Source organism: Anopheles maculipalpis, chromosome 3RL, assembly GCF_943734695.1.
Source record: "Anopheles maculipalpis chromosome 3RL, idAnoMacuDA_375_x, whole genome shotgun sequence".
NCBI classification, from domain to species: Eukaryota; Metazoa; Arthropoda; class Insecta; order Diptera; family Culicidae; genus Anopheles; species Anopheles maculipalpis.
Genome location: NC_064872.1, coordinates 52206871 through 52227187, shown reverse-complemented (window position 1 = coordinate 52227187; position 20317 = coordinate 52206871). Strand labels below are relative to the sequence as shown.

Here is a 20317-nt window from a genome sequence, read left to right as displayed (position 1 = left end):
AACAGTAATTTACAAGCGTTTTAAATGGTCAGCGTAGTGTCTTGTATTTGAAGGAACACATTGGTCACATACATTTCAAAGTACATTTATTTAAAAGAATTTAATAATATATAACCTCATTAATGGGTGTCATATGTACAAAAATGGTTGAAATCACTGAAAAATAGATCAACTTTTTTATTGTTTTACGCATCCACACAAATGAAAGATAAAAGTGTAGCAAAAAATCGCAAACAAGGCTGTACAAAACGTCGAATGCAATGTTTATTTTTGGCGCGTTGTGAAATCCCATGCTTAGTAGACCCAGTTTCCAGTCAATTTTCACCAATGGAACTTACCAAGGCTACCACAGCTGGGATAATAGAAGTTCTTGTTGGCCGACGCCCGGTAGTTGTCACTGTGGTTTATTTATTTGTTTACATTCGAACAAAAATAGGACCGCAAAGATGAAACTATCAATAAAGAGCCGTGAAATGTTTTTGTAAACAAGCGGCCACCAATGCCACCAGTTCCAACGGGTTTTCCAATGGGCAAAAAGAACACAGAAAACGCATCGAACGCGTCCTGACCCAATGAATCAAGAAAATGGTGGATTATGTGTATGCGTGCTAGTTGGAAGAGTCGATTTTGGGGAGGAACCGAACAAGAAAAAAAAATTCGGCTCACTTCACGTGACATGGCTGCAACTGCTGCACTAATGCCCGGAAGCAGGCGTAACGATGTTTATGGTTTGCCTCCACGTGAAGAATTGCAGTGCAATATGACAGGAACACGATGAGTGATTTATGAGAATCAGTAACGATTTGCCACACTGTGAAAATGAGGACCACTCGCGTCTCCATCCAACCAAAAGCCGTTCGTACTCGTATGATTTATTCACACTGCGGCACAATTGGGCTTTTCTCTCTCTCTCTCTCTCTCTCTCTCTCTCTCTCTTCCTTTCTCGCACACTTCACCCCGACTTCATCGAATTTGCCAAAGGGCTTGAGAGCGCATTTGGCCCAATGCACGATGATGGCCGGTCGGAACATGTTCAAAGCTTTCGGCAGAGATTTTCGCTTCAACCACCAACCGTTTAATGCCGCGAGCTGGCAAAATGGACTGCATTGATGTTTGCCAGATTTTCCAACGATTCAATCTGCCCCCGAAACGGCACATCGTAGTCAAACAAGCTTGTTTCCGGAAGCTTCCGATTGTTGAATGGACAGGGAAAATACACCACTGATGGGTATGTTTGGATTAGCTGGCATGGCGTGTTTATCGCGTGGCCGTTGTGGTGGTTCAGGGCTGAGGAAATGTAGGCACAATTGGAGTAATTTTTTGTTCCAATAGAATGATTTATTGGACGGTAGATTGCAGAAGTTATTAATGTGTTATGGGTTCCGGATTTATTATGCGAACAATTAAAATAATAATTGTTTGGGGTATAATTAAAATGGTAAATCGGCTCATTTTTCGATCGACGAAAAAGCCAATTTTGCACGAAACTTCAGCAGGAATTGCATGAAGTACATGAACTGTATGACTGCTTGACATGTCGATGGTACGACACGTGATGTCAAAAATAGTTTTCCCGACTGTCCTTGAAATATTCCTCACGCGCATTACCCGTCATTGTGTACTGTCGAGTTCACCGCAAACGCACATCTGAGACGGCATCCTGATACAAAACGATTGAAACACAACCCGTACCGAGTATAAAGATACCCCTCGGAGTCCCTTTCTCAGGCCTGCATTCCTCGGCAAAGCGCATCAACAGTGTGTGTTTTCCACCGGTGTGTGTGCCTCGGTGGCGTTGTCGGTTAATCTGACACTTTAATTGTTATTTATTTAACAGCACCGAGTGAGGATCGTACGCTTCTTGCCAGTCTCCCATCGTATCGCGCGTAGTCGCAATTGCTGTCGCACGAACCAAACCGATACGGCAGTGAAATTGAAGCTCTAAATATAAGTCACCAAAGCAAAACGGTCTACCGTCTTCCGGTTGCTGGGACGTGAAACACGGTGCTAATGGTGAAGAATGTTAGGAGCCGGGTTTTGGTTGAAGTTTTGTTCTTGCCTGGTTTGGCACGGAAATGGAAAATGTGGAGACATTTTTTCAGGCGCTCAATTACATGGAATGTCGCTTTGTTCACGGTGGCCATTGTTGAGTTTTTATTTTTATACGATTTTCCATTCCTAATTCGTTTGCAAACGGTCAAATACCAATGTATCAGAATTCTTTTCCATTTTATATTTGTGAGTGTGTATTGAAAGTAAATGCTTTTCCAAATATTGGAATGAATTTTCCAATTTTCCATCCAACATTCGACAGTGAGACAGTTTACACCGAGCGACTGTGCCCATTGAGTATCATCACGGATGAGAAACGTCATCCATTTGAGTGTATGTTCGTAATGGTGACGGTGTCGTATGTCCTGCTGACATGCGCGCTGTCACCATGTTATGGCGGTGTTTCCGAGCACACTTTCCGTGTGTTCCCGATCTACTTACGATCGAGTGATTAAGACTGTCGCTCCCAGCGGCCGTTAAGGTGGATGACCATCTGCCCGGCAGCGTCAGTATCAACGAACCGCTTCACCGAGAGCAACCTTTTCTCGACTCCGAAACCCATCGGGGAGGACTCCCTTGTGTCGAAACGGTCGTAACGCACACCGATGGGTTCTTTTCACCCAAAACGATAAAGTTAACGCGATCGCGTAACGTAGCGAACACAGCGAAAAAGCAACAACAAAAAAACCGCGAAAGGTCGCGAATTTCACGATCGATGCGTGCGGTTGATGCACAAATCGCACATTCGAGTGTTTGACGAAAAAATCGAACATTGTGTACGACAAACTGAATCTGTGCTGAAAGGTGGTGGTGGTCTTTGCACAACGCCATTCACAATTGAAAGGAGCACGAGTGCGTGTAAAGGTTCGCTGTACTTGGTGGCGACCGTAGGGCGGTGATGGCAATATTCTTGATACACTTACGCCGCATTCTGCTTCTGGTCACGGTCGTCTATCTGGTGGGGGAGTTCGTGCGGAAGCTGCTATACGGTGGGACAGCGGCCGTGCTACGCTCTTCGCGATCCGCCAGCGGTTTCCTGCTTGCCAAGCGGCTTCACCTGCAACCCTGGTTCTACATCTACACGCTTTATCTGTACGTGCTGCTACAGAACGGGGCCGGCTTTAATCAGCTGAATCTGTTCGATAACTTCTTCCGATAAGCGCGCGACGCGCCGGAGCTATCCAGTGCGCCTTCGCTTTTCCAACGGAACTGCGCATGTTTTGCATATCTCCATAGGCCGTGTTTGTGTCTAGTGGCGGCCGTCTACGGTGGCCGATCGAAACCACGTTAGGTTCCCCCTGTAAGGTGTGCTGTATGTTTCGCATCGCTTGGGTTGTTTAAATGAGGGTGTTTACTTACGAGTGACAGGGAGCAGAGTACAGGGCAGGATCTAAAAATAAGACTGCGCCAGCGAATTAGTCCGCCGAAGACGAAAAACCGGCATAGATATTGAGGAGAAGATTGTATGGGTTGCATGTTTGCGAACGGCTGCGTACGCACACACGAGTGCTTGTGATCTGCGGCGGTGCGTGTACGGCGAAGACTTTTGCACCAATACGCAGCGATGCAGGCGCATGTGTTGGATGCGGTTGTGTGATGAACAAGAATATCCCCCAAAATCGGAATTTTCCTCTCACAAGTTTTCCATCAAGAACGTGTACTGGAAGAGGGTGTGTGCGTATGTGTGTGTACTTGTGTGTTTTTTGCATCGGCTCGGGATGAACAGCGTGCAAAGATTGCAGTGGGCCATGTGAAATCACCTACGTCAGTTGCGCCGTGCCACGGCGGTGTGTCGCGATTGTGTGCCAGAGTGTCAGTGAAATGTATACATGCGAAGACATTCCCAGGCACCACAGCACATGCGGTGCGGAAAGCGTTTCTGCGACAGTGCTTCGCGATCTGATCTCCTTCGCATCAACCTGTGTTCTAGCGCGCTCCCGTTAGATAAGGGCCATTATTTGGTGGTAACGTTCGGGCCGGTACGGAAAGGTTCTGGCAAATGTAGGGCTCTATGCAGTCCACTCCAACACTGCGGGGAAGCAAAAGTGTAGCGTAGCGATCAGTACGAAACAGCTCAGAACCGTAAGCGAGTGATGCAACAAGTGGGCGGCGAGTCGAATTTTCAGTGTGAAGTGATTGGTTTTGCAACGGACAGCGGTTTCGTTCTAACTAACGCCACTTTTCTCGGACATTTCCAGCTGAATCGCTGTCAGTCGTCGAGTGGTTTTTAGTGCTTGATGTAATACCCAAAGCTACCAATCGAAGAAGTTTAAGTTTAAGCTTTAATGAAAGAATCTTTTCAATCATCCAAAGGTGCATTGTGTTGACCATAAACTATCTTAATCACATTATTGGTTTGGTTTAAAATGGTAATAACTATATCCGTGGAGCGTTCCTATCAAAGTGTTGTGAGGAAAATATGTCAGTGTTCGAGTTAAGGAAAATCTACAAGATAACAACAGCAAGCATTAACTAGTTGCAGCACGGCTCCACTTCTAGTCGCTCGTACATCGTCTCGTACATCATCAACATACGGATCTAAACGAAAGCTATCAAAATGTCGTATCGAAGTTACAATGTAAGTAAACGTTTTGGATTTTACGAACTTTCGAATGGTGATGTACAGTAAAAATTTAAAATCTTATAAAAATGTCATACACAACATGAAATCCCAACACACTCAAATGCAAGTAGAATACATTAGGCAAACATGACATTATCATCTGCTTATTTTTCATGCAATAAGAACAACTTCTAGCTCTTGTTGTATTTCTTTGAATCATATGGTTCCTGCTAGCAAGAAGATAGGAACCCAATCCTTTACAATTTATGAGTCACAAATTAGGAATCGAGGAATCATCCCTTACAACAAACCCGTTGTCATCGTTTCTGACTCAGTTGATCGTTCTATTTTAGAACAGTTTGTTCTTTTCTTGCATCGTTTTCCATTCTCGGCCCATTTTCCTCCTGCATCGGACCATCGGCGTTACTGCTCATCATGTTGGTGTGCCGTGACTTATGAATCATCGGGGAGTGTCAGCATCGTACGGAGGCAGAGCAATTTATGACACTCTTACCGATGCGCCCGTTTTCTCAGACGAACGACCAAAGTCCACACATTTGTAGGACGGCTGCTACCCCACTCTTACGCTCAGCTATGGTGGAAATCTGTGCTTCGAATCACAAGGATGGTTTGGGCATTGAAATTCCTTCCCGATGGGTATCCAATGCAGCGAACGCTCATAAAACTTGCCTCGAAGTGTGCTGATGGATGCAAAGCGTTTTGTTGCGTGTATTGTTTACACGTGTGTTTTTTTCTCTCTCTTTATTGTTTTGGCTTTTCCCTCCCAAGCAAGTGGGCGTTAAGTCAGCGCGAGTACATCAAACATTGCTCCTGTTAACTCTCAAGATACTAATGCAACCGCTTACGGAGTGGTAAAAGTGGGTATTTTTCACGCCCTTACACATAGATGCAGGTGCAGTTTTTTTTTCTCGAGCGAGTGTAGTTTTCGCAGTTGATGGCAAAGTTTTTAATTGCATTTGCGATGGAAAACAGGTCATGCGCTGAGGATGGAAGACTAAATATAACTTGTAAGTTAATGGGTCCGTGTATAATCCTCTCATTTTTGTGTCGCTCGTGCGCTTGGACAAATCCAGGTTATGCGGAAGATTTTTGGCTAGGAATCAGATTAGGCTTTTTCGAAATCGGAGATTAATAGCAAGAAAAGGCGAAGAGTTCGAATGAACAAATTGAGGTGATAGTCTACTAGCAGAGCAATGTTTTAGAAAACTGCTTTTTGCTTTCTCTATGAATAAATGAATCAATTTTAAGCAAGATAGATTTGAAAATGTTTCCAAGTGAAGTGTACAGATAGGATCCATGAGCTTCTAAAATGACAAAATTTGTACCGAATAAAGTGTTTTTGCGGGGAGTTTTACTTCATTACTGCTGCATGAACAAATCGGCTACCGAAAGTCATCGTATATTTTTCGCAATTTTTCTTTGGAGGACGAAGAATAGCTATTCGGATATTCCTTGAAATTTGAAGATAGAGAACTTCAAGTCAACGATCGTTGAAGATGCTTCGAAAATGCAAGACGAACTTGCGAATACATTTGAGGTTACTCAGGCAGCCATTTGTCATCGTTTGAAAACTATGGGGATGATCCGTAAGTTAGGACATTGGGTGCCGTACGAAGTGAAGCCAAGGGATCATCGACATCCAGACCGAATATTCATTCAAGAAAAACACCGTGAGGCAGAGCCTGTTAAAACATATTTAAAAACACTGAAATGGAATCTTCTACCCTGCCCGCCGTACAGCCCAGACAACGCGCCTTCTGATTATCATCAAAAGACGCGTTGCCTTCTAGGCAGAGCGACATTTATCCAATTGTAGAGAAGTGAAAAACGGAATGCGTAGCTTGAAATAATCCGTAATTTGCCAAAAAGATGAGAAAAATTATTATGAATGATAGAAAATACTTTGGAAATTGAAAGTGTTATCAATTCTTCATAATAAAGCTATCAATTTCGAAAGAAATCTCCACGAACCTTTTGATAGTCCAGATATTTGAAGAACATTTTTGACACAATTAAAATGAGGAGATATAAAAGCGACAAACAAATGATTACATGGATATATTCTTGAATTTGCACTGAGTTGAAATTTGAACATTGGTATTGCAAATATTTGAATATTGCTTGAATTAGAAACGGAAGACACTAAAGTTTAGCGACATGATCTATGTTATTTTATAATTTACCAATACTTAAAGGAATGGTAGGAAAATGAACTTTATATATAATTTATACTGTAGCATACATGTCCCTCTACAAACGCCCTTCTTAAAACATGACACATAATTGAAGACATTAACATCAATAAGGCGCATCTGAAGATTTCGGTAAATGGAAAGGTTACAAGTGTATTATTGATAATTGATTCGCTTATATTCCGGCCCCGTTTCAGTATCCTTGGTCAACGTCGAATTACAATTCAAGCTCATCATCGTATTCTACATCATCTAGTCTACCAAGTTCCTATCGAAGCTCAAGAGTATGTATTGTTGTACCTTTCCTTCCTTGTTATGTTGGGTGGTATGGTTAACGATTCCATGTGCTCCTGCAACTCATTTGTTTTTTACCTGTTTGTTTTACTTTGATTTTCTACTCCTTACATCAAATATCCAACAGTTTTTATTTCTTGTATCCCCTTTCCCGATTGTCTACATGTCCTTGTCTTTTATTGTGTGATTCCCTTACTCCAGATGGCATACTGATAAGTCTGGTTGTTTGATTTTGGTGTTCTGTTATATTGATAGTCCCACAAAAGAACAGTGTTTGTCCCAGCGGCTGTTTTGTCTCCTTCCTGTTTAACTGTTTAAATGTGCCCGGTGTTGTGTATCGTCGTGTGTAAGTGTGCATAAAATAGCGGACGACTGTCGTCACCGATAATGCCAGCGTATGACTTTGCAGTATACGTGAGTACGCCGGTTTGTCGCGTACTGATTGACAGGTTGGCTTGCCTGCGATATTTACGTCGTTGCGTTTCCGTGCTATTTCGGTAGTAGCGCGAGTCCCTAGCTGCAAGCAAAAGCAACTTGCCTGAGCGTGACGGTAGATTCTGTTAGTTTCAAATGGATGCCAACTGTTCGGTAGACTAGGTGACGATTGGTTAATGCTACTAGGGACTTCTTACGTATGAGAGAAGATGGCATCGTGTTCTATCATTTTTCAACAGTAACAAGAGAAAAATAAGCAAAAAATCGGATTTAAGCTTAGAATAGGCGCCAGGAGAATTTATTGTTAGCAATGCAGTTACACGTCTGAATTTAGCTGTTGCAGATTCTTGTAAGAGCATCAAAGGATTGATAGATTTTTTATTTTCTCATCCTGGTGCAGCGGCATGTTTCAGAAATGCAACCGTTTTGCTGGCATCCATAGGACTATTTGCTGACGCTTTTAGGAATTCCCATAAATCAATGTGACTCTGTGTATATTTACCGTCTGCATGGGCAACGGTTGTTCATGTTGCGGTTAGGAAAATGGAAAAAGTTTGAATTTTCTCAATCCGTATTAAGTCAAATATGTGTAAAACTTTTATGTGTAAAAGTTTGTTCTCAGTTGTTTAACTAATGCGTGTAATTACTAATGTGTGGATTAAAATTAATACATCTCGTACATCTGTTTTTGTTCCATTGTAGTTCTCGACCGAACCCTCAACTACGTCTCGGTTCGGTTCGTTGAGTTCCACGAGCAGCAGTTACCGTCCATCTTTTTCTTCCGGGAGCTATCGCACTCCTCGACCAACGACGACCACTACGGCTCCAAGCTCGAACGTTTCCTCCTTCATTAGTCGGTACTCCAGCTTGGCAGCCGATAAGGAGAAGGAAAGGGAAAGAGACAAGGCGAAGGAAGAAGAACGACGGAAGGAGCGTGAATTAAGGGAAAGGGAACGTGAAAAGGAACGCGATCGCGAGAAGGAACGTTTAATCGAAACATCGAAAAAGCTCGAGGCAGAAATAAAAGAGAGCAAACCAGCACCGTTGAAGAAGTCTTCGCTGATTGCAGCGAAGTATGGTTCTAGCAAAGACGTAACAGCTACCGATGAATCATCTACAAAGACTGGTGGAGCTGGCAAGGTCCCATCCACTAAAGATTCAGTGCTGAAGCCTAAAAAGGATAATGCACCACCTGTCACGTTCACCACACGCTATGGGCGAACCGGAGTGGCTCGGGAACAATCCCGCGAACCAAGTCCAGCGACAAGAACAAACTCTTCCACGTCGATCGCTTCCCGAAGCAGACACCGTGATCCGAGTCCTGCCCCAACGGCTATCACAGAGCGAGCACGTTCTCGCGATCCAAGTCCCGCCGTAGAAACGAAGCGTACGGGAGGATATGCATTAGCTATAGCTAGTAAGCTGTCCGGCACAAAGCTGCCACAACAGAATGCTCCCAATGAATATCGAAGACAATCGAGCGGTACCACGTTCGGTCAGAATAGGGCAAGATCGCGCGATCCAAGCCCAACAGTTCGTACCAGAACTTCGCGGGAACCAAGCCCCATGGAGCAAAGGCGAATACAGTTGGCAAACAAAATGATCGCTACAGCAGCTCGCTCTCGCGATCCAAGCCCGGTACCAGTTCAGCAGTTAAAGCAGTCGGGGACTGGGGCGAGTAAACAAAGTACTAATGCTGATCAAAAACAGAGATTCACGAGCTCTATAACGATTAAAACCGGTACAGGTGTGAGGTCGCGCGATCCTAGCCCAGCAGAACCGAGGAAGATCCCAACCTTGGGTAGTGGAAGTAAGGTGCGATCGCGAGACCCAAGCCCAGCGGACACAAAACGATCCACTGGGCGAGCGTCTCGCACGGGTAACGATTCCGGAATAGTGAAACCATCGACATTTGGCAGTGCTAGAAAAACACGTGATCCAAGTCCCAGCATCAACAGTAAGGTGCGTAGTCGAGATCCAAGTCCATCAACGGTTCCACGTCGATCTTCGCGAGAACCAAGTCCTGCTGAATCCGTGCGAGAAAAATATGGACTGGGTGGACCCGGAGCGTATCGACCGTATGGTCGAACAAACAGTGCACTCGGGGCTAGTAATCGTTTTGGTGCGAGTGCCAGCCCTGTTCCAAAGAGCCCAATTGCGGACCTTGCATTGTCGTACATGACGTCCAGTGAGGCAATAGCGGCACGCACAAGTCGTCCGTCTTCAAGGCTTCGCCTTAATTCCCAATCCCGTGAGCCATCGCAATGCTCGTCGCCGTTGACAGCGAGTCAGATATTTTCTCCGGAACCACGCGCTGTCTCGAATGATGATCAGAAGCGAGAGGGATCCTCATCATCGGAAACCACTGCTACCAGCTCGTCGTCCGAAGAATCATCGGAAGAAACGGAAAGTAGCGTCGAGCCCGAGCCGAAAATATTTATCGAAATAACGCTGGTTACGCGTGGAACATCCCCGACGCCACCGGGTGCAACACCGCTTATTAGAGCCCGCAGGGCGGAAATGTGTAAAACAATCGAAAAAACTATCCAAAAGCAATTGCTCCCTGTGGAAACGGCTGACAAGCAGGTACAGTCCGATCGGATGGACGATCCAACAAAATATTTGCGCTACGGACAACCTTCGACACGGAGCTGGTCACCGTTCTTGGACCAAAAGTACGGAACATCCTCACCGACCCTTGGTTATACGCGTTACTCAAGCGCTTCCTCACGTTACAGTCGCGATAGTCCTGGTTTCAGTCGTGAAACAAGCGTCAGCTCATCGAAAAGTGACGCACCCGAGAAAAAAGAGCTTTCGACACTAGCTGCCCGAGTGAAGGAGCTTAGTTTGTCTAAATCCAACAGCACCAAATCCACTTCAAGTCGATCGTCGACGGGAAGCGCTCCAGGTAGCAAGCTGAAAACACCACCAAAACAGAAATCTCCAGAGAAACCACCACCTGCACCAGCCAAAGATAGCCCGTCGCCAGTTCGCTCTGTCGCGAATAAGGACTTCCGCAAGTCAGCACTGAACATGGGTCCAGCACCCGAACGACCACGCAAATCGTCCACATCGTCGAGTAAATCTTCCAGCTCTTCAGCATCTACAGCAACGCCAGTCGCTGAAACGAATGGGTCTACAAGTCGCATTCCAAATGTACGACAACAAAATGGAACGAAGGTGACGAAACGCTCAGATCGATCAGCATCGACCAGCTCGGAAGACACGAGCAGCGCTAGCGCATCCTCTGGAACTGATACAGACCGTGAGCAGTCCATCACGCGTACAGCGCCAAATGAGCAAGATGATCTTAGTGCCGCTACGGATGCATCCAACGCCAATAATGAGCTACTTTTGCGTGCAATACAGCTAGCAACGAACTTTGTGAACAATCAAAATCGCAACGCAACCAGTTGGTATGATAACGCTAGTACAACTAGCATGTCGGAGTGCTTGACGGCAGACCCGAGCGGCAAATCGGGCTGGGAGGCGGGAACACATTACATGGAGAGCATAAAAGATGACTCTAGCAACGAGGAGGATGAAGAAGACGATGAAGGTAATGAGAATGGACAAGAAAAGGATGCCGACGAGGATGGACAGAAACCGGCCAGCGAATATCAGCAAGCGATGTGGTGGAGGCGCTCGGGTAACTTTGAACAAACGGCTACAGTGCAGGAAACTGTGCCGAGTGCCCGTAGTTTTACGTACCGCATCAGGCGTGTTGAGTCCGGCGAGAAACCTTGGTGGTTGACAGACGATGGAAATAAGCCAGTTCCCGAGCTGGAACCGGATACGACGGAACCATCCAGTACAGCCGAGCCGGATATGGCTGGTGGTACAGAAGCCATGACTGACGATGGTCGTACTACAGCAACAAGCATATTCGAAAGCCAAACGCTGAGCCCGTTCCGTCCGATTAGGGTGACGCGTGTTGAGTCTGGTGAGCGAGCGTGGTGGATGAAGAGCACTGAGAACGTGGCGGCAAAATCGTCCGGTGAACGAAGCAAGCAGCCCAGCAAAGAGCAAACGCCTGAATCGGTGGGCGCTGGTAAAAAGAGTCCCGGCTACACAGTGTTCAAACTCGAAGCCGAAGATGAGGCTTGGTGGGAACAGGCCATGGCTGACCTTTCACGCAAAGACCAGACGTCCGGTAGCAGTCCCAGCAGTACGTCGGGTAGTCGGGAACCATCGAAGGAACCTACTCCGGAACCGCGATCTCAAGGTGTTACTCTTACTCGTGTCGTCTCAGGAGAGAAGGCTTGGTGGTTATACAGTTCCGAGAAGGTAAACGAGCTTGGGAAAACTTCAGCGACCGATGACATCGCTGACAACGGTATTGAGAACAATGAATCTGTACGTGAGTGTAGCCCGGTGAAGGCGAAACCATTTAAGATCACGCGGATTGAATCTGGTGAACAGCCCTGGTGGATGCTCGAGACCTCTGATGCACCCGTTTCTCGCTCTGGATCCAAATCAAACGTTGTGAGCAGATCGAACAGCTTCAACTCCAAGGCGAGCGGTAAACAGACCAGTCCAACAAAGTATCGTATAACGCGCGTCGAATCGGGCGAAAAGGCTTGGTGGATGACCGGTGACAGTCCGGACGAGAGCGCTGGCAGTCCCCGCAAGCTCTCATCCTTTGTCGAGCAACATGGTGAAGAGGAAGCGGACCTTCAGAACTCTGACATTGAAGCACAGGTAGAACAGGAGCTGCAGAGTATCACAAACTTTGTGGCCGGTTTACCGAAATTTCCCACGGGTGAATATACCATCGAACCGATTACTAGCGAAACGCCTCCGCTAGGTGATCGTGCTAGCCCGGAAGGAGAGGCTGGCGGACGGGCTTCTCCGTACGATAACATTCCCTCGACACTGTCTGCTCCTCTGCAAGCGAATGTTCAAGCTGTTCCGACTGTCTCATTGGAACATGGCACAAATGTTTCAACGGATGCGGGTAATTTAAGCACGCGAAAGGATACGCAGTCGCCGGTGTTCATTTCACGGCATACAAACATTGACGATCTGCTTGGTGGTTCCTGCCACCCGCTCAGCCCAATGATGGACAGGATGTTTATTATGGATGAACTGCAGGAGATCACTCCAAAGGACGTTCGAGTACATGACAGTACACCGCAGTTCATTGATTACGCAGCGCAACAGAGGTAAGTTTGTAGTAAATAATTATTGTAGTAAAGTAAGTAAATAATAATAATTTATCACTTGAGCTATTACTTTGAACATCTCACCGAAATTTCTACACTGTTTGTAGCAAGTAGAAAATTTTGAATTTATCAAATCGTTTGTGTGATAAGAGTAAAATGATTTTAGTACAGTTTAGTACCAATTTCAGTATGATCGATAAACCATATTCACCACATCAGTGTGGTCTGTTTCTCGACTAAATACACCATTTGTTCACAACTCACCACATTTTCACTTTCTCTCTTTCCCAGGCAATGCAAAGCGAGTACGGTGAGTATATATATAAACACGATCAATCCTTTCCACTCTGCATTATTTATGTAAACTGAACAATACTAGGAAACTATTTGATATCAACAAAAAACATTTCAATTTTATTTAGTTGTATAAAAAGGAAACAATTGCAGCAAGTAAAGTTGGCAATTTTTGTCGCGATACCATTCTATTTTTATTGTGCTACATCATATTGCGTGTTCCGTACGTATGAATCAGAAGAGCCAGTATGAACACACCCACTGAGTTATAACCACCTGTGAAATTTTCCCAACTTTCACGGGCCATATCCTGCCTACCAGTATAAAGTAAAGGTGAATTAAATGTTTCACTAGCAACAGCCAGTTTGGCAACAGTTTAAACACATCTTGTTGCATCAAATGTTTGGAGCTGAGTGAGGTGGGTTATTTGTGGTGACTGCAGTTTACTGCCATTTTTAATCTATTTTCGTTCTATTTTTGGACGATTCTTTACATGTATTAATGCACAAATGGGATATAAATTAAGTTCAGTAAAAAACTTTTTTTTAATAACCTAGGTTAACGTGTTGGTGCACGTTATAAATAGCCACAAGTTTGTATCTTTAAACTACATACGTTTAGTATGCAACATGGGTCGTCGACCCGCCGGCAGCTTGACCTATATGCGCATACCGGTGAGGTGAGACTTGCAAATCACCTCGTCCGGGTTGAAAAGATTATGATCCATACATATGAGCAGTTCATCTTGGCACACCATCCAATGATCATACGAAAGATAAGATCACATAACCGACGTATAATAAAGCATTCCACAATTTCATATGGCGTTTATCTCGCCGCACAATCCTTTAAAAACCTCGAGGGGTATGAAATATTTCGCTGCAACGAAAGATTTATGGTTGGACGCTTAGTTGGATGGTTACGAATAGAATTGCTGGATTGATTAGAACAATCTAACAGCTACACGTGCTCATCCTAATGTAATCATAGCAATTGTATCAAATGAGACTTTAATGGATAAATACTTGCACGCGCTTCCCATAAGAAACTTATAACGCGAAGAGCTAATTCAGCTCGGATACACTGGCTAAGCAGCGAGTTAATCTAATTGATCATTTTAATTAAAATGGTCCAGCTAAGCTCATAGCATCACTACACAAGAACCACATGTTTGCAAATGTATTTTCATTCTCTACACCGAATTGCGCATTTTCCATTCGCTCGGTAAGCGATATGTTGACGCAAAACCCCCGAAATGAACCTCCTCTCACGGATGGTTCAGTCTAAACAATTTTTATCGTTTAAAAATAGTCATTATTTCATCAGCAATGAGCAAAATCATCCATCTTTTCCGTTATGATAGCATCGACTGGTCAAACATATGGAAAAGACAGCAACGTGGCCGCTCATGTGGCTAGCGTTCGTTCGCAAACACAAACATTGCGTACGATACGTCAGGCCTCCTCGCGGATGACGCGTCCTGCGGGTGGACGGCTTCTCCAAGACGGGGGATTCCGAGAGTAAAGCAAACCGCGTACTAACGAGAAACGGTCAATATTTGATCGTACCTTCCCCACCCCGCACGGGCAGCACCGATAGGTATTGGGGGATGATGCTGGGCAGGAAATTGTACGCTTCGCGAATGATCATTTTCTTTGTTGGCCTTCGAAACGCAACATTGTTTGCGGTACCACCACCGGGGTACCCACTTGGCAATGGACAGGAAAGGCACACAACGACTACTTGCCGAGTGAACCCATACTACTGCGCGTGCATGTTTGGTAGTTGTTCTTTGCTGTCAGCTGGAATTAGGTTGGCTAAAACTGACAGTCAGTAGCGAAATGTACCGGGCTCTATCTAGCTGTAAGACAGCTGATAACGCTAGGTGATGCACTTTAGAGCTATATAATTCAGCATGTAAAGCTCGAAACTCAATTTAGGGTGTATCTCAAAGCATGATGAGAATAGTGTATTGAAGGTTATCGATAAAGTTTGAAGAAATTACATAATTGCGTAATTTTAGAATTTTTGATCCCTTCAAAATATGAAAGACGAAAATGACGACAAAAATGAAGCACCGAAAGCCCACCACGAAAACTGCATCAAACCAGCTTACACCAAGATTGCCCTTGGTAATGCAATCCTGTACGGAACCACTGTGAAGCCATCGTGGCGAATAAGCGCAACCGGCATACAGCGTATGCTATGCCTTCGCTGTATGTGTGTGTGTGTGTGTGTGTGTGTGTGTGTGTGTACTGCAGTGCAAAACGGTGACAGACCCGGCTATTCGTTGCTTTTTGAATTCTACGCTGTACAACAGAATCTCCCCCTCCCGGGGTGCATGGTAGCATGTGTGGTAGAATGCTCGCTCCATCCGTGTCCCTAAGGGCGAAAAAGAAATGGTGCACGCAGCGTACTGAAATCGGACAACTACACCGAAACGGGATGACCTACACAGGTGTGCCGATGGTCTGCCCCGCTCCACACTAAGAAGCCGGTGACCGGTTGCTCCCAGCCGGGTCGGAAGGGGGTGCCCAGATCGGGTGCGGAAAGAAAAACCCGTTTCAAGGCAAGCCGTCGTGCGGTGTTGGTGTTGGTGGTTGGTTGGCGTGCAAGTGAGCGAACCTGAACCGACTGGCAATACGGCGCCTCAGAGCGAGAGAGCAGAGCATGCCTGCCTGAACGTCTTGAGTGCGTGGAGAGCGAAGCGAAGCTTTTCGGCCTTTCAACCGAAACGCTTAGTCAGTCGTTGAAAGATCGTTGCCGCGGAAGCTTTGGGGTCGATCGCGAGTGCGAGAGAGAACGCATTTCGCACGCGGATTAGATTCCGGGTCGAGATCGGACGCCGTCGACGAATCGATTGTTATCGCATGCCGCGCGAGTGAACGGAGATTGGTGTGGGCAACCTTCCAGCGCAGAAGGACAGTGATTTGGGAAGTGCATCGGCAGTGGTTAACCGCCTAACGGTAGCTCCAGATCGTGTGGACGAATAGATCGATCGTGCAAGCGATCGATGTGCTCTGATGCTGGAACGCGGCCCGAGCCGAATATAGTTCAGCGAGGATAGCGGTGTTGTAGCGGAGAGCAAAAGTGTTAAATGTGCACGAAAATAGAACCATATTTCACGGTCTACACCCACCGAATAGTGACCGAGCCCTTTGTGCACGCGGGTACGAGTGGGAAGCGGAGTTAATGGTGCAATTTAAGTGGTAGAATTTATGGCCACAGCCACGTGTATTTGAAGCTCTGCTCTGGTTGAAGCTCGCTAGTGGAAAAGATCGATTGGTGGTCGGCTAGGTCGGTCGCTCTAATTTCAGTGTGAAAACTAGAAGCGTTTGTTGGAAAGGTTGCGGAAAATCGTACACCGTGATGCATGGAGCGTAAAACAAGCCGATTAATTTGACTGCTAAAGTGCGTTTAAGAAAGGCATAGAAATTTGATTTTTTTCCCAAAAAAAAAAAGGCCAATTTCCCCAACTTTGCTTGTCGAGAGTAGAAAAACAGTGAGTTTTCTTGTGAGTCAAATTTTTATTATCAACTTCAACGGCGTAAACGAAAGAGTAAAGTAAGTCAACCTATGCCCCTGACGAAGCACCAAGTGTGTTCCGTTGTAGTTTGTTCTCGTCCCGGGTCTTCGCTTCACACTGTGAGCGTTTGGCAACAGGAAAAAGTAAAAGTAAAAACCAACGACAATGGAATGGAGCGCGAAATGAAGCGGGCATGGGCAAGGCATGGTTTTGGACTTTTGGGGAAGTTACGCGTTGTGTACGTGGGTAGGCAAAGGGTACAAAATAAGAACTTCATCTCCAACTTCCGTAACGAGAGAGAGATGGAAAACACCGGTGAAGGTCACCTTGGAAGTTACACTTCACGTTGGGAATGCATTGAGTGGACCAAGATGCACTGTTTTTAATAATATCTACAATGTTTAAGACACACTTAGCCGGGTGTATGGTTGCTGGTTGCATATAAGACGCATATGTGCCCGACAAGTTTTATACAAATTGCATAACAAATTAAATCGTGCCAACCCACCTATAATGTGAACAGTCGTATGTTCCGTGGGGAGGTAGTTAAGAATTCATGTCCACGAAGGACGGCGTGGCATGGAAAGCGCTCTATCGATTGGCGTGGCTCGAAGTAAGCGTATGGAAAATTTAATTATATGCAAAGGTTTAGCCTCACAAAATGGAGAACCGATAGGTAGGTTGTGCAGTAGAAAAATAGAAAGCTCTGTAGCATTCTAGGCACATTGTCGCACATTGAACGCACGAGAACGTGTACCGAGCACGGTACACGCACCAAACGTGCGCACCTACATGCGAACAGCTGAGCAGCGAACGTACATTATGGGGCTCCGGCACCAGTGTCATGACCGATACACGGCTGGCTGGTTTGCTAGCTGTCGTAGTTCATTAAATTGAGGTGCAGTTAGTCACAAATTACTATTTTCCTATCCCTATCTAACCTGTTACCTGTTTGGTGGTTGACAGGTGGTTGTAGCATTGCGCTGCGTTGATGATAGAGGCTCAGCAAAAGTCTGCCGACAGGTTTGTAAAGTAACTATCGGGAAATGTGATAAGCGTTATCGCTGACGAAAAGATCGATATAGAAGCTAGAGAATCAGGCATCGGTTGAATGTTTTTTTTTTGCGAAAATAACCAAAAATAGGAAGTCAAACGTTGGCTTTGTAAGCTCAGATCATGCAAAGGAAATCTATTTCTTCATCTATTTCGTCATTTTATAGATTCAGCAAACAAATTACCATTCGAATTAGGCTTTTAGTTGTACCCGAACAGATTATCAATTCTATAAAAAAATATATTAAAATGATTATACAGTCAGAATTAGTTTTAGGTTTGTTTTACCAGAACCGCACTGAAGAATAATCGACAGGAATGCTCATACAGCAAGAACTCCACTTAGCGGACATGCGCAAACGCTCAAATGTTCAAATGTCTTCACCAACAAACGGGACTGTCTGTTTGTGCAAGAAAACTGGCTTGCGAAATGGTTAGTGAGATGGTTTTGCCATTTCCTCCACCCAGCAGTTGCTGCCGTTACGATCGTTTTGCTAGAAGTTCGTTTGTGCTGCTCTAAGAGTGGTTTAGTTTCTTCGTACCAATTTACCACTTCCCAACATTTCCCAACGGTTGTGCCTTGTTTTGTTGGTTTGTACTTTCTTGGATTTGCTCGTTACGGATCAGGATCGATGAAAAATGGTGCCTTTGACCTCCAGCGGGCATGAGGCAAGCGCTCATATTCTTGTACCGCTTGTCTATTTGCCCAGTTCCTCCAAGATCGTAAGCATTCCGTTCCGAGCCAGCATCGATCGAGCTTCACGACCCCCAAGCTAATCCGTTAACGATCGCGACGAAGCAAAACCAAAACAAAGACTAAAAACCCATCCAAATCAGATCATAATTTCTCGCCGTTGCCCCTGTTCTGCCGTTGCGCCGTGCTGAGATATCTGTTCATAGTTGTGCCAACGCTGCTGCAAACCTCAAAACCGTCAGCCGGAAACGATGGCTTATTTATCGATCGGTGCCGTTTGTCGTACATTCGCAAACGGCTAGAAGCTCCACGAATTGGGATTTGGTACGCTCTCAATGCCATGAACTAACCCAATCCTGGTGCGTCGATTAAACGTTTTTACCAAAGAACTTGAACTTGAGTCGATTTGCCTGAACCGAGCCAAGCCTAACCAGGGCCGATCGAGCTAATAAAATATAATTTTAAAAAGTTTTCCTCTCGAAACCACCGCCGTTTGCTGGCCTGTTTGCACCATTCATTGATAAGAATTTTCACTGTCCAATTTATTTACTGATTGAAACAAGGCTCGGTACGATTCATTTGTGTCGCGTGTGTAACAGGTATGGACGGAAAACAGGTTTCCACAGATGCAGAAACGAACCCAAATAAAACGGCACATAAAGCGATACATAAAGGCATGCTTGCAGTTTGCTCGAGTACCAACCGTAGCTTGATTTTCGCCCCAGTCTGACGACTGTTTGCTGCTGGCGCGGCTTTTTTTTGCAGTCGTTTTTGTGTGTATATGTGTCTTTCTTGTGGCGATGGCGGCGAAAGGCAGAGGGCTCGGGAGCAGCAAGCAAGCATCGACTGAAGAATAAAATAAACGACGAACGTGAACAGGTTTAGGATTGCCGGCACTCTCAGGAGCATCTGTACGAATAAAAGGGCTACTGCGCCGTGGAAAGTGGACGAGTTAAAGGGGACAAAGACAACGACAAGATTGGCAGCATAAACCTGTTCTGGATTTAGGATGAGGTTGTTTTTTTTTCTGGACTCCCTTTTTTTTGCTGCTTTTGTTTGCCTATGCTCTGTGCAAACAATGTGTAACAGTTGGGGATCGACTCTTGGAGCCGCACAAATGGTTGCAGCAGATTGAGGGGACCCTTTTTGGGCAATCGGGTGGAAGGGATCGAATGATGTGTTGGATGAACTTTTCCAGACTTCGAGAGACAGTTGTCGTGAGGTCCAGCTGGCGGTAGACTGGTGCTTCTCAAATAGCGCCTCGTATGCTTTTGATCGACGATTGTTTACCACTAGTGTCGAGGTGCCCTGAAGGTGTATGTGAAAATACCTTAAAAGCCCCGAAAATGGATACTTGTGTCCTTTGGCACTCCGGTAGAATTTAGAAAACGACCGTTGGCAGCGAATTGAAGATGGAAGAATGAAATATTCATAAGCGAATACATCGGGGGGGCAGAAATGACCGATGGAAAGTGGGTGCTCGGGGAAAGATGTGAGGGAAATAAATTCGCCTGTGCCCGAAAATTGAGCGATTCGTGTCGTAAATGGGCAGAAGAGAATGGGCAAAGGCGAACGAATAGCGAAATCGACCAACGAACCGAACCAACAATGAATGATCAGGTGTTGGGGGATGGAAACACCGAATTCGCTCGAATCGACCGAATGCAATCGACCAGAAAAGCGAACAATGAGTTGTTGGGATGCAAGAAAAGGGGACGAGCAGCCTTTCCCTTCACCCCCTGCGGTTAGCTCTCCAACCATGCAACATGATCGACGAAAGCTGATATCGTGAAAAATTGAAGAACGGGACCGTTTGATGCATCGAACGGTGTGTGTAGTAACCAAAGATCGACCGATGGGTGAAGAGATTCGTCTTCTGTTGTTTTTTTCTTCTTGTAGGATGTGTAACAGCACCGAAATGCACTCTTGTGTGTATTTTCGCGCGTATGTCATTAGCACGAAAATACACCAAAATTTGAGCAAATCGGCGGGTGCAGAAGGAGCGAATACAGCAAAAAATGATTAAAG

At 45.4% G+C, this 20317-nt stretch overlaps 3 protein-coding genes across 5 annotated transcripts in view; all 3 read left to right on the top strand.

Moving 5' to 3' along the window:
* Positions 1 to 2921: 2921 nt before the first annotated feature.
* LOC126563418 (uncharacterized) lies at positions 2922 to 3215 on the top strand. Its single transcript, XM_050220061.1, has one exon. It carries the CDS (start codon positions 2951 to 2953, stop codon positions 3209 to 3211), a length of 261 nt encoding a protein of 86 aa, XP_050076018.1. The 5' UTR covers positions 2922 to 2950; the 3' UTR covers positions 3212 to 3215.
* Positions 3216 to 4563: 1348 nt separating this feature from the next.
* Positions 4564 to 9310, top strand: LOC126560761 (putative uncharacterized protein DDB_G0271982). Its single transcript, XM_050216714.1, has 3 exons — positions 4564 to 4630; positions 8260 to 9195; positions 9305 to 9310. The coding sequence occupies exons 1-3, from the start codon at positions 4610 to 4612 to the stop codon at positions 9308 to 9310; spliced, it is 963 nt and encodes a 320-aa protein (XP_050072671.1). The 5' UTR covers positions 4564 to 4609.
* Positions 9311 to 9948: 638 nt separating this feature from the next.
* The window catches only part of LOC126561276 (FH1/FH2 domain-containing protein 3), a 61093-nt gene continuing 50724 nt past the window's right edge, over positions 9949 to 20317 (top strand). For all 3 annotated transcript variants that reach the window (XM_050217254.1, XM_050217253.1, XM_050217252.1), the window contains exons 1-2: positions 9949 to 12722; positions 13014 to 13032. In XM_050217254.1, coding sequence (XP_050073211.1) covers positions 10078 to 12722; positions 13014 to 13032 — 2664 coding nt within the window. In that variant the 5' untranslated portion in view covers positions 9949 to 10077. The remainder of the gene's footprint in view (positions 12723 to 13013; positions 13033 to 20317) is intronic.

Coding starts and splice junctions, on each gene's coding strand:
- LOC126560761 (XM_050216714.1), top strand. CDS start 4,610: ATGTCGTATCGAAGTTACAAT. Junction 4,631..8,259: donor TGTCGTATCGAAGTTACAAT/GTAAGTAAACGT, acceptor GTTCCATTGTAG/TTCTCGACCGAACCCTCAAC.
- LOC126563418 (XM_050220061.1), top strand. CDS start 2,951: ATGGCAATATTCTTGATACACTTACGCCGCATTCTGCTTCTGGTCACG.